This window comes from Pongo pygmaeus, chromosome 8, assembly GCF_028885625.2.
Source record: "Pongo pygmaeus isolate AG05252 chromosome 8, NHGRI_mPonPyg2-v2.0_pri, whole genome shotgun sequence".
NCBI lineage: Eukaryota > Metazoa > Chordata > Mammalia > Primates > Hominidae > Pongo > Pongo pygmaeus.
The window spans coordinates 115,943,202-115,957,930 of record NC_072381.2 but is presented as its reverse complement, the minus strand read 5'-3'; the positions used below and the strand labels follow the sequence as shown (position 1 = coordinate 115,957,930).

General features: G+C 37.2%; 1 protein-coding gene and 1 non-coding gene across 2 annotated transcripts in view; both read right to left on the bottom strand.

Moving 5' to 3' along the window:
* Positions 1-14,142, bottom strand: part of SMC3 (structural maintenance of chromosomes 3) — a 36,636-nt gene extending 22,494 nt beyond the window's left edge. Inside the window, exons 1-8 of the mRNA XM_054435152.1 lie at positions 13,603-14,142; positions 12,422-12,497; positions 7,722-7,760; positions 6,040-6,107; positions 3,965-4,036; positions 3,541-3,620; positions 2,743-2,821; positions 448-565 (exon numbers count right to left, since the gene is read on the bottom strand). Coding sequence (XP_054291127.1) covers positions 448-565; positions 2,743-2,821; positions 3,541-3,620; positions 3,965-4,036; positions 6,040-6,107; positions 7,722-7,760; positions 12,422-12,497; positions 13,603-13,617 — 547 coding nt within the window. The 5' untranslated portion in view covers positions 13,618-14,142. The remainder of the gene's footprint in view (positions 1-447; positions 566-2,742; positions 2,822-3,540; positions 3,621-3,964; positions 4,037-6,039; positions 6,108-7,721; positions 7,761-12,421; positions 12,498-13,602) is intronic.
* On the bottom strand, positions 4,995-5,096 carry LOC129007029 (small nucleolar RNA U13). Its single transcript, XR_008492208.1, has one exon. It is a non-coding gene; the product is annotated as a small nucleolar RNA U13 (small nucleolar RNA).
* Positions 14,143-14,729: the final 587 nt, after the last annotated feature.

Genomic DNA, 14,729 nt, shown 5'->3' with positions numbered 1-14,729 from the left:
GGCAGGCGGATCATCTGAAGTCAGGAGTTCAAGATCAGCCTGGACAACACGGTGAAACCCCGTCTCTACTAAAACTACAAAAATTAACTGAGTGTGCTGGTGGGCACCTGCAATCCCAGCTACTCAGGGAGACTGAGGCAGGAGAATCACTTGAACCCAGGAGGCAGAGGTTGCAATAAGCGGAGATCATGCCACTGCACTGCAGCCTGGGTGACAGAGCAAGACTCCATCTCAGGAAAAAAAAAAAAAAAAGTCAGTGTGCATTTCCACAATATTTTTAAAAGCTACTAACATCATTGGTGTTATGGATTCTTAATTTTTATTAATAACAGCATTATCTACTGCTGTGGTATACTAAACACCGACTATATTCCTATCATGGAGCTACTCTGTCACAAAAACAGTAATTTGCAACAAAAAAATAAGGCAGAATCACATTTATTTTACCTGTTTCTTTCATTAAGGAGATGCTTTCTTCCTTTCGTTCATCATACACTCTAGTACCAGCTACTTCTCTTAATAGCTTTAATCTCTGAGAATCTGGTGCTGTTGCCATCTGGTTGATCTAAAAATTTTAGAAAAATAATCATTACATAGCTGTAGCCTCCGTTTAAGAAGAAGAACTCCACGTTGAAAGGTTTTTAATACACATGAAGGTTGGGTATCCCTTATGCAAAATGGTTAGAAACCAGAAGTGTTACACATTTTAGATTTTTTCAAGTTTTGGAATACTTGCATTTATACTTACCAGGTGAGCAACCCAAATCAAAAATTTGAAATCCAAAATGTTCCAACAAGCATTTCCTTTGAATGTCATGTCCACACTCAAAAGATTTCAGATTGTAGAGCATTTTGTATTTCAGACTTTTGGATTTGGGACATGCCAAGTTTTAAATAGATTATGATTTGGCTAATGTCATTTGTATAGTACACATGCCTACATATCTATGTCTCCTTTACTTAAATGAAATTTACCAAATAAAATCCAAATACAACTGTTATGTTCATAACTCTCCTTTATGAATAGGGCTAACAAGGAGTATCTCACACCACCATCTTTTTCTTAGTCAATATGATAAGGTATAAAGGATGAGCTCCATTCCTCAAAAAACAAAGTATTTTTATAAGGGGAAACCATCACTGACTACACTTTTTTTAAAGCTACAATAATATATTAAAAGTACAATTCTCCCTCAGTTTCCATGGGGAATTGGTTCTAGGACCCCCTGCAGGTACCAAAATCCAAGGATGCTCAAGTCCCTTATATAAAATGGCATAGTATTTGCATATAACCTATGCATATACTTTAATATCTAGATAAATTATAATAATACAATGTAAATGCTATATAAATAGTTTTACTGTATTTTTAAATTTGTATTATTTCTTATTGTCCTGTTTTAAAATTTTATTTTAAATATTTTTGATCCATGGTTGGCTGAATTTGCAGATGTGGAACCTACAGATACAGAAGGCTAACAATATGACAAAAATGGTATGCTTTAAATATAGAAAGAATTGTACAACTTAAGTGCCATGCAACTTAATATATAACAAGTATCCCTAAATGTCAAAAATGATATCACTGCATTAAAAAATTGAAATTATCTCTAAGAAAATATGGTCTATCAAAAGTATCTACATCAAAGAATCATCCTTCAGATCCTCATTATTGAGCACTCCAATTATACATATTGGTTCACGCAATTTACTCACTTAAAAATTATTTATCAAATGGCTATAACATATGTGCCACTGCTGGGCACTGGAAAAGAGCAAACAAAGCAGAAAAGGTCCCGCCCTCATGGAGCTTACATTCTAATGGAAAAAGACAGAAAATAAGTATTATCATAACAGTGTAAGTGTTATGAAGAAAATAAAACAGATTAAGGAAATAAAGCACATAGGGTTGGAGGGAAGGCAATGCTTTTAGATGAGGCAATCAAGGATGGCATATGGGCAGAAACTGAAATGAAGTAAAAGGGCCTAGATTGAGAGCAGAGGGATCTCAGAAAAGTGCTCTTTCAAATCAGCCTCCATTTAAAAAAATTTATCTCCCACAAATAGTTAAATCGGAAAAAAAACTTGTTCTTCCAGTAATACATTTTCTAAAACTGAAACTCCATATTCTTCCTAATCACTTCTTCTAAATGCTAACTTTCCAATACATAACTAGAAAAAAAAGCCTACAGTATAAAATAAGTGAATATTCTTTGAGAATTTTCGCTAGTCCAAAAAAAAAGTGAAAGTATATGAGAAGAGAGCAGAACAATCAGCTAAAAAAGTTTAGTTTGCCTGCTGAAAAAATGTAAAAAACATAATCCCTATTAGGGAAAATAACATGTAGAAAAAGGGCAGATTTCTGGTAATGTTAGCTTTTCAGTATTTTAATTGTGATAAATAATTAGGTAACAAAATATTAATTTTAGAAAGTTTTTCAAATGTGATTTTTATAGAATTCCTACAATATTCTTAATTATTGCAATATTCATAAGCCAATAATGTCTTCCCATACTTTCACCTCAGTAAGTAATACCAATCACTAGGAAAACAAGATCCACTTAATATGCTGAAATACTTCCATCTCAACATGCAATGGACCTATCTGGTACTTTATGGCCATGTAAAAGAATATGGCCATTTTTGCTTCAGCTTAACCACTCAAATCAGTAAACCAAATTCATCACTCAAGAATTACCCAGAAAACAAATTCTATTTAAAAAGGACATACAATTGTTTTACCTTTCCTTGTTTAACAATATAATAAGGATTGCTTCGAGAAAAACCAGCGCTTTCAAGGAGGTTCATCACATCATTTTTCCTGTTGACAAACAATGAAATTACTTTCCGATAAATAATTTTAAAGCACCATTAAGCAATGAGTAGAGTAGCCCCTGGGTTGATAGCATTAGGGAGGAAAGATCAGTAATTAAACCATCTGTATCATCCTCAGAACTTTCTGATTCTTATGTTTATCCTCTATATGTTGACTTGTTGAAGATGAAGCAAATATTCCTCATATATGAAGCAAGTAAAAGAATACTTTTACTCTTTTGTAAGGAAATCATAAAGAAAAATGCAGGCTGGGCGCAGTGGCTCACGCCTATAATCCCAGCACTTTGGGAGGCCAAGGCAGGCAGATCAAAGGTCAAGAGTTTGAGACCAGCCTGCCAACATGGTGAAACCCCGTCTCTACTAAGAATACAAAAAGTAGCCAGGTGTGGTGGCGCCTGCCTGCAATCCCAGCTACTCAGAAGGCTGAGGCAGCAGAATAGCTTGAACCCGGGAGGTGGAGGCTGCAGTGAGCCGAGATTGCGCCACTGCACTCCAGCCTGGGCGACAGACCAAGATGCCGTATTGAGAAAAAGAAAAATGCTGGCTGGGCGTGGTGGCTCATGTCTGTAATCCCAGCACTTTAGGAAGCCGAGGTGGATCATTTGAGGCCAAGAGTTCGAGACCAACCTGGCCAACACAGCAACACACCATCTCTATTTAAGTACATATTCAATTTTTTTTTTAAAAAAAAAGAAAAATGCTTACGTGACCATCTTCTTATCTAAGAAATACTGATCCTTTTTGGCACCAATAACTCTTCGAAGTGAAACTTCCTCTTTATCGATCTAAGAGAAAATGTAAAAGCCCAAAGTTAATTCAACAGTAAAGGAGAAAACTTTTTAAATAAGGTCATTTTAAAGTCCTTGCCCATAACTATTTATTTTAAAATTTCAATTATCTCACTAAAAATAATACTACAAATACTTAATACTCTTTACCAAGACACTTTTCACAACAGTTTGTACATTCCCATTTGTTAAGAGTATTCATTGTCATTTTAAGATAAAATCAGTATATAAACTGTAATTATTATAACAAATTATAAAAGCTTAAAAAGTTTCAAAGTATGAAGAAAATCAGCTAAACCAATTAAATTCTCAACATTACTTTAAAAAAAAAAGTTACTTACTGGTAACCGGTTGTCTGAATTATCAAAAATAATCTCCACGAAAGCAGAAATAACACGAGGACCAGTACCTTCCTAAAAATGAAAGAAGTGAGAAATTTGCCATTTAAGTAGTATACTCATATCCTTTAAAGGATTCTTAAAGTCTAGGACATAATAACAAGTCTGATTCAATGGAGAAAAATTTCTACTAGATTCATATATACACACACACACACACTAATCTAACGTCTCTGCTCTTTTGGCAAGAGGGATACATACTTTGGGGATATCCCCAGAGTTACAGTATATATCCCTCTTGCCAAAACAGCAGAGACGTTAGATTAGGACAACAAAACTTCTCAACCAAATAGCTTTTGATTCTAAATAAAAAATAAGAACTATGCAAGACATGTCAAAGTTAGATATCCTTAAATATGATTCTACGGACCACTTTATTAGCTGCAAGACTGGGGCCATTTAATTCTATTTGCTAATATCTAATACACCATGAGGCTTTTCTCTCACCGTCTCATTTTAATGCTGCAAAGAAATCCTAATAAATCATGGGATAATTACCAAAAGTCTGTTTTTTAAAAAAATTTGAGACATTCTACAGTTTTAAATCTATTATAGAAATATACACATTTAACATGTGTCACATTTAAACCAATCTATGACACAAAAACTATGGTACCAAGTCCAGATACCTTCCAGATTATAGAAACATGTAGTAAATACAATGAAGAACTGTACCAAAGAGGTATTAATTATTTTAATGCCAATCTGAAAAACCTAAAAAGAATTTTTCTATAGGAAATCAATTCTGATTACTGAGATACAAATTCAAACTAAACAAGGGAAAAAGAAAGACAAGAGCTAAACAAAACAATTTCCTATGTGTGAGAAACACTGTTAAGACATATTGAGGAATTTCATTTTCTAGTCTTTAATAAACAATATTCAAAGCAGGATTAATTATACCATTTTATTGGAGTCTTTCATGATTTTCTATCCTAAAATTACTTTAGTCCATTACTCATATTTTTTTCCACATCACATTGGTAATGTGCCAATGTCCTAACAAGGTTTGAGGGAGGCATGACTCACATGAACACGAAAACCCAATCATCGTGCTTATGCATTACAAAAGGACCCATTTAATAAAATATCCTAACTCACATTACTGTAAATATACAGGCAGTCCCCGACTTACAATGGTTCAACAAACGGCTGAACGACGTGATAGCAATCTACATTCAGTAGAAACCATAATTTCAGTACCCATAAAATCACTGTTTTTTACTTTCAGCATAGTATTCAATAAATTATATGAGAGATTCAACACTTTATTATAAAACAGACTTTGTGTTAGATCATTTTGCTCAACTGTAGGCTAATGTCCATTTTTGACTTATGGTATTTTCCGTTTATGATAGGTTTATCAGGACATAACCCCACTGTAAGTTGCAGAACATCTCTACTGTTTTTCATACTGGAAAATGATGTTTACTATCTAAGTGCAAATATGGCTAAAACAACAAACAACTTGTATGTTGTTTAGTTTGCAATGGTTGTTTCTCTATGTTCCCAATTAATTTTTGGTTCTAGTTCCTAATCTGCAATCTCAAACTCTTCTTTCTCCTCAGCAAACCTGCTTCTTAAGCCTTTGCAGATCACATCCTTAAAGAAATTTATATGGAGGACATACCCACCTATAGGCAAATCCTATAATTTTTTCCTAACCATCGTATAAAAATTAGGCCTTTATCTGGCATTAACATGTTAGGCTAAATTTCACGGCAGAATGAAACACTTATGAGATATATCATGTCTCCTTTAAGACATTTATATGGAGGACATATCCATCTATAGGCAAATCCTGTAATTTTCTCCTAAACCACTGTATAAAAATTGGGCTTTTATCTGGCATTAACATGTTAGGCTAAATTTCACAGCAGAGTAACACACTTATGAGACAGACTGTGTCTTGTTCACTAAGAATCTGAAACTTGAACAAATGCTTTTTTAACCAGCATGGAAAATTTATTTTTAAAATACATGTAATATCAATAATGTCTTAAAGCAGTCTCACTCACATGCAATAAAGCCAACCGCTGTTCTGGACGAAGATGACTAAACTCATCACTGAGAACAAACTGAATTGCTGGAAATACAAAAACAACTATTAGTATACCCTAAAAAAGTGTTTATACCTTATTTATAACTTCCCACACCTCAATATAACATAGTGTGTCCGGTAATAGACAACGCAAATAAATTATCTGTTTCATATGGACAAAAGGAAATGCAGAAAATGTGCCTGCACATCAGAATAATCAGGTAGGAAATGATATAAGAAAAATACTCAGAAGTTTTTCATTGAAACATTTAAAGAAAATAAAGAGAAACCACCGAGATACATGAAAACAGACAAGCAAAACTAAGGTATACCTCTGGCTCAAAGTGTACACTGACTGCATTAGGTTAACACTGTATTTGCTTTTTTCCCCACTAGACATAAATGCTATGAGTTAAAATCCTTTTTAACAAAATAGGATGTATTTTGAGAATATGCTTAAGCAGATACTTTACCAAAAGAAATAAAACTAAGGAAATACAGGGAAATGTTTGAGATGCCCAACTTCTACTACACTTCTTATACTATACTGAGCTCTGTAAGAAGGGGCCATTCCTACTTCGATAGAGTACCTAACTGGACCACCCTGCCTAGGAAGTGAACTCTTTACTCAGCTGTTCTTGTCCCAGTCCACCCAAGAGACCTCTGGCACTGTGTGTATGTGGAGGTGGTGGGGGTGCCTGCATCGGCAAGTATGTGCACAAGCATTAATGTGTGTGCTGTGGACACAGGTCGGGGTGAGAAGACTTCACACTGCCCTCATCCCTGGAGATTCTGAAATACTTCCACTTCAGGCCACTCTCTCATCATTGCCAAATTACAACCACAATAGGATATACAGGCTAGAGAGTGCCTTTCAGATTCGTGTGCACAGAAGAGATAGAACCTTTGCTCTTATTAAGCCAATCCACTAAATGCCCCTTTCCCTCAAGCATTACCCAACTAAAAAGTTCACATTTTTCAACCTACTCCTTAACTGTCTAATTTTGTTAAAATGTTTTTCTCCTCAAAGGATTTGCTAACAGAGGCATTGCTATTTATACTTAAATGCAATTTATCTTTAGAGAGAATTTTCGAAGCTCTATTTACTATCTTCAAACTGACAACAGTCTGTTCAGTTTCAAGTTTTTCATACCTCTTCATCCTTTACAAAGATGATTGGTTTAGAAAACGTTTTGAAAAAGGTGAAATAAGAAAGATGAACCATTTTCCAAAACAATACTATCAACTATTCTACTGCATTTACATACATTTAAAATATGCATTTATAACATTTATATATTACATTCAAGTTTAAGAAGCATTTTCATACATACTATTGCATTCCATTCTTACAAACCATCTAAGGTTTTTTTTTGTGTGTGAAAAACCTTTTACAAAAGTGAAAAGAAAAATTTTTAAAGTGAAAAGAAAAATTTGAGAGGCTACGTGTTTTGCCCAGTCTCACAAAGCTAATCAGCCACTGGGTATAAAGCAGAATTCAGATCTGTATACTCTAAACCCTCTACACTAAGCTGCAATCCCATATAAAGTATTTCTTGGGTTTCATGCATACATAACCTCAGAAAATTAATGATTTTAATAATCTACCCTAAGATACCCAGGTCTTAATATATTTACAATTCAAAAAGCAACACCTACCATAAAAAAAGTTACTTTTTCCAGATCCATTTCTGCCCACTGGAAAATTTCAAAAAGTACAAGTTATTTTACATAAAAACCAATAAAATTAAAACTTTATCTTTTTAAAAATACTCAATATTTTTAAAATCCAAGTTACTAATACATCTTAACATCTGAAATTAAGCAACAGTGAACAAAAGAAACCAATAAAAACTATAATCACCAAATGAATTCAATTTTTGTACAGATTTCTAATAGTTTTCTCTTTAAAGATATTTCACAGTTGATCCATTTGCTCTTACCCAATAGTTTAAAATGAATAGGAATAGCTAAATATACTACCTGACTCTTATAATATTACAATGGATATATAATTCTATTTTAACTATATATAATATGTTTAACAATTTAAAGATTCATATATTGCTAACGTTCTAAAACAATCATTTTAAATCCTTAAAGTGTTCTCATGTTTACAATCAACCCTATATTATCATGTGTAGTCTCATAGAACCACAAAAGTATAATTTTAAGGTACTTTTTGACTAACAAAATTCAAATATAAGCAATTCAATACATAAAAGGGTATCAAATCCTTTTGATTTTAAGTGTATTTGTTTACTGAAATTTTCAGTGTTAAGACTCATAAATAACTATGTCAGTCTTCTCAATCTTGAGCCAGAAATATCCTGAGCAAATTAACCACAAAGTTACCACCTTTAATGCAAAGTAAGTCTCAAAAAGATCATTCATGTCATGCCAGAAAGGATGTACTTTTTAAAAAAAACACATATGACAGACACAGGAGCCAGCTTGAAGGGGGCTTTCAGTAGCTAAAACTAGGGGTAATCTGAGCATCAAAATGGCCAAATAAATTATAAATTATTGGTGGCGGGAATAATCCATGCATCCATACCAATAATAAAAAGATAAATAAGTAGGTAAGGAAGGAGGAGAATTACCAAATGCCAAGTTGTAAATGTGAAAGGAGTGCTGGAAATGAAAAATCCTTTTGTGACCGTCAGAATAAAGGCAAGGGTCATCAACAGATGGTAAATGCAGGCACAAAGTTTGAAAAGGAGCACAAGATTTACATGGTCCAAAAGCATCTGCCTATATTACTTATTAGCTGCAAGGGAAAAAATAATACCTACACAGTGGAAACATTAGACCTTGACTGGGTGATTAAAAGTAGTATCATCAATAAGAGTCAGACAGACCTCATGTGCCTCCAGATGTGATATCCTGAGAGGGACACAACATCACTTATGTCTTAATTCTCAAAAATAACAATGTTATAAAAGACAAAGGAAGGCTGTGGAAATGATCTAGGTTAAAGGAGACTAAAGAAGCATGACAACTATGCAATACCTGCTCCTAAATTAGATCCTGTACTGGAAGGGGAAAAATGCTATCAAGAACATTTCTGGGTCAGTCAACATAACTGGAAAATGGACAGATTACTATGTATTAAATTTACTTAAGTTGTAAATTGTACTGTGATTACGAAAGAGAACATCCCTCCTCTTAGAAAGTACACATTAAAGTCAGAGGACCATGGTGTAAATAACTTTAAGGAAAAAAGTGTGTGAAGAGTGGAAATGATACAGCAAGTGGGGAAAATGTTAATAACAGGTGAATCTAGGTAAAGGGTTTATGAGTAGTCTCTGAACAGTTCTTATTGGGGCAATTTTTCTGTAAATTTGAAACTATTTCTAAGTAAAAGTTTAAGATGACAATTTATCATTAAATGAATAAATATTTCAAACCACAATACATCTATAAATAACTGAAATTTTAAGAATTTCCTTTTAAGAATTACTCCTACCTATAGAGTGGAACACTATATAGCAATTTTAAAGGATGCTGAATATTTAATAAAGACATTTCAAGATTTATCTTGAAGGAGAATAACAGATTACCAGTAAGTTATATGATGAACTTTTTATTTAAAAATGAACCCATTTTTATTTAAATACATATTAAAAAGATGTATACAAAGACTAAAAACGTACTGAGGTAAACATAGTTTATATGTGGCCCCAGATTCACCTTTCTCAACCCAGGCCTTGGCTGCCAATCAATGGAAAAGCTCAGTCTCCTAATACCTCTGGTAGATTCAAGCTACCCTGGGAGTACATTCAGGTACTCCTGAACTGTGAACATGGAAAGGAGGCTATAACTCCCTGACTACTTCCGGGTGTTAGTTCCCAGAGCACCACAATCCAAAAGCTCGGAGGCATCAATGCCAGATGTAGAAAACTTTGACCAATGAAAGACAGGTGCCAGCAAACAAATCCTTGTCAGAATCCAAATCCATTCTTCTATCATGTGACCTTTCTAAGGCATGGTGGGTCCACAAGGTCTGTGAGTTATTCAACATGATTGCAAACCACCTGTGTCTTCTTTAGAAATCTGCGACCAGCTTTTCTCTTCATTCTTGCCCTCAAACTGCACCTCCCATTAAAGCCTTAGCAGCTAATCCTGTCTGTGCTGTTTTCTAGGAAACCAGGACTAATCACAAGTATAGACTGTTATTATTAAGAATGGTTATCTCTGAAGAATCTTGGTGCGCAGTAAAAAACAAAGCATGGTTATCTCTAGGTAAAAGGATTATAGTTTATCTTAATTTTCTTCCTTTTAGCTTTTCCATAATGTTCTATAACATGTATTTCTTTTGTTAAAAGGTTAGGGGGAAAAAATCCCCAAAAAGGTATATGTTTGATGCATATACCCAACATCAGTACAAGAGATATTTTTTAATAGTCAACATCATTCATCAATCAAAGTGGTATGCTTTCACCAGATATTTTTAAGGCAAATCTCAGTACATAATTACTTTTGATCTTTCTTACATTATTAACGTATCTGGTTTTAAAACATGTTTAATCAGTACTGTTATCTTGGGTTCATTTGTTTTAGTTAAACAAAACCGTTTTCCTTTGTAACAATGACTATTAACGAATCTAATGCTGCAATCACAGAAGTAAAACAGCTAACTGATAACAGCTAAAACAATGGTATTTGATGGACCTTATAGACAAAATGTAATCATTCTAACTAATAAGTTACTTTACAGATCATTTATAAAATCATACAAATGAAATATTAAGATATTTTAAGGTGCAAGTTAAAAGAAAACAGAAATCTAATAATTCTTATTTTTCTACATTTCTAAAGATTTTGATTGATGAAAAAAATCAGAAAGTACTTATATGTAAGCAAAACCCCAGTACAATTAAGCCACCCTATGGCATGTCAGTTCAATTAAATGACTTCAGTAGATAGAGCACAAGTGGGGAAAAAAAAGTATGCCTTCTTTATTCCCAACTACAAGGCTGCTATTGATAAATCGAGGGCAAAAAAACCTGCCTTCAATTTTATCATTTTATACAAAATGAAGTATGATTCTCTAAAGGTCTTCTGCAAACATAAGTAATATGAATCTCACCCACGCGCCACAGACTGAATTGTGTCCCCCTGAAACAACTGACACCTTAATCCCGAATGTGATAGTATTTGGACACGGGGACCACTGGAAGATGATTATGGTTAAATGAGGACATGAGGTTGGGGTCATGTGAGCACACAGCAAGACAGCAGCTGTCTATAAGCCAGGAAGAGAGCCTCACCAGAACCTAACCATGCAGGTATCCTGATCATGGATGTCTGACCTCCAGACTATGAGAAAAAAAAATCTTGTTTAAGCCACCAGTCTATGGTATTTTGTTATGGCTGCCTTAGCAAACTAATATACCACTTAGTTTGGACTCTGTACAGCAAAACTGTGTCAACAGCAGTCTGTTTTTCTGGTGTCCAGAAGCACTCCTTTCAGCTATCCTGTAAAATACTCAGCAGAATGTCAGAAAACATTTTTGTTAGCTGTATCAGCAAAATGCACACTACAATCTGAGCAAAATCTATGACTACATATTGTCAATGGCAATCACCATTAGCTCTTTATCCTCACACTTACATAAGGTTTCTCATTTAATCTTCTCAACAGCCCTATGAGACAGGTATCATCTCCACTTTACAAGTGAGAAAACTGAAGCTTCTCAGAAAGTGAAGAAGAACGTGTGCCACAACTGTTTTTTTTTTTATTATTATTATACTAAGGTACATGTGCACAACATGCAGGTCTGTTACATAGGTATACATGTGCCATGTTGATTTGCTGCATCCATCAACTCGACATTTACATTAGGTATTTCTCCTAATGCTATCCCTCCCCCAGGCCCCCACCCCCCTACAACTGGGATTTGAACCCCATTCTGTTATGCTCCAAAGTTTATGCTCTTCCAATCTAGCTACATGGTCTGTCCTTAGAGACATTGAGTGCCGGGGGTGGGGGGGAATCCTGGGATCTACTTTGTGAATAAAAATTGTCTGTCTCTGAAATAAGGCAACAGTCAGCATTTTAACTAGGATATATAACAAGAACAGAAGAGCGGAAATGCTTTAAAACACTCTTACACACACATACAAGGCGACCCAGATAAAAAATGTATAACTTATGAGTGTCTTATCCAAACATTTTAAGTTTATAAAAATAAGCAATTCATCAGTGCAATAAGACAGAAAAGTTATTTCACGCAGAAAAATATAACTTAATATTCAAGGACAATTCCTGTCTCCTTAAGCCAATATACAAATGGACAGAATTTACGTTATCTGTATAGACTATAAATATGACCGAGTAAACCAAAAACACTTACCAATCACATTATGTTTTGAACTGAAGGGATCTACAATTGTTTGATCTCTGTAACTTCGAAAACCCTGGATAATAACCTAGTAAATAAAAAACATTTTTGAGAACCCACCCCCCCAAAAAAAGATTAACATTTTTCTCTTGCATTTCTTTCTTGTTTTTCAGTTAATGCAATATAGAAAACTCGCAATTTCATATAAGAAAAATTCATTTTAGTAAGTGATTAAAAATCTGCTAAAAAAAAAAAAAAAAGTCCTTTTATCGGTAATCTTTGCCAAGGCAATGCTGCTGGGTTTTATTTTTTTTTAGGAGTTATGCTGTCAACCTGTTAAGGACCTTTCAAAATCAAGAACACTGTGTGAGCTTAACTGAACACTAAACGCTGCAGTACAATAGCAAGTCTATAAAGCAGGCCGACGGGCCCCAGCTCTCCTGACTCCAAGACCACCGAGTGCTGCTTTCAGTCACTCACGCCGGCCACCCTGAAAAAGCCCACGTTCCAAAGAAGGAGTGCTCAGAGCCCGACAGACCCAATAGAAAACCGTCTCCAAGGCGGTGTGCCTGGGCTCATCTTTGTGGTGGAGTCCCGCGCGGGAAGACCATTTTGACAGAAGTAAACAACCGAGGGAGGGGGCGCTCCGCATCCTGCAAGCAGGAGGGTCCCGCTCACTTCGCGGGTTAATCGGGGAGAGGAACGGCCCCCCGCAGTGACAGGTGACGACACCCCAGCCAGTGCCCCCAGGGCCGCCCCCGGGCCGGGGAGACCACCTTTCCACACATCCCAGGCACATGGCCCGTGCGAGGCCACCCCTGCAGGACCACACAGCCCTTCCCGCCCGCGGCCGCCCCGGCGCGGTGCCTCCGCCAGCTCTGGGGCCGCCCAGGAAGGCCCAGTCCCTCCCAGCGGCCCGCCCGCCGGCCCTTCCACACCTCTCGGAGATCCTGCCTTTCCGAGACGAGCGCCAGCGGGGAGGCCCGGGCTGCAAAGGAGGGCCCCAATTCTCCGCGACCCCGCAGCCGGGGCACTCGCGGGGCCCGGGTCTCCCTCCTCCCCCACAGTCCCCGCCCAGCCCTGGTCCAGCCTGTGGAGAGAGGGGAGAGGCTGCGGGTGGCGCCGCAACACTCCCGCCTCAAGGAGCGGTCCTTACCGGCCCATGACGGGGTGGAGGGACACGAAGGCCTTACCTGCTTTATGTACATGATTCCGGGCCCTTGGCCTGGAAGGAGACCTGCCCCGGAGCAGCAACTGCGCGGCTGCAGGGTCAAGTGAGGCGCCTACGCGACCCCTCCCCCAAAGCGCCGCTCGCTCCCTTCCAGCCAAACAAAATGGCGGCGCTCGTGGGGGCGGAGTCCGCGCCTCGGACGGAACCACCTTGCAGCCTTCACAGAGTGTAGGAGGAGTCAAGTTCAGGTCTGCTCTTTCTTTTAGGCAAAACCGGTCCTCCACAGCGTTGTTTGGTGGATTTCATTTGAATCTAGAATTCTGTAGCTAACGCTTTCCTGAGACTTAGTCAAAAGCTTCACTCGGAGAATCTATGACCGTAAGGTTGGTCCGTACCACCTCCGAGCTCGGGGCCAATGGTCGCGTCCACAAGGGGGGCAAAGGTTCCGCGCCAAAGCCAAGTGAGAGACTCCGAGGGCCAGTAGCGCCGCGGGCCGTCGGCCACGTGATTCCGCGCTGTTTAAAAAAGCGGACCTTGCGCGCACTGTGCTAGCCTTCGAACACATAGAATGCTGATGATTCTTGGAATTCTGTGTGCAGAGTCCCTGCTGCCCCTTTGTTATCGCTCTCCCTAGGAACGTTTACAATCTTAGCACGCCCCAAGCTGGTTCCGAATTGCCCGCTCGCAGGACAACCCCGAAGGGATTTGTCAATGCTCGAAAATTTGTTTTAATAATGTGATAATTAATTACTTCGGGAACTGTTTCTGCTCTGCCATCTGCTATAAATCTAGGCAGATCTGTACAATTGCAACAAAGATTTAAGGCTGAAAGCTTTTAATCCACTTTAAAAACAACAACAACAAAAAACAGCCTGAAAGATATTAGGTGCTAGTGGCAACCCTAGGTCTATCTGATCCCTGTCAGTCTTGGGAGAAAAACATCATTTGTTTAGAAAATGAATCTCTGGGCTGCTCTGAAATTACTTGCTGGGAAGAGAACAAAATAACTACCCAAATCATCCCCAGCGCCCCCCATCCCAGCCCGCTGCTGGAGGCAATTCTGGCCCTAATTATTTCTACATTGAATTATTTTTAGTAGCCTCCTAACTGCCTCTGCTAACCAGGGTATCTCCCTAGGAGTCCTTTATC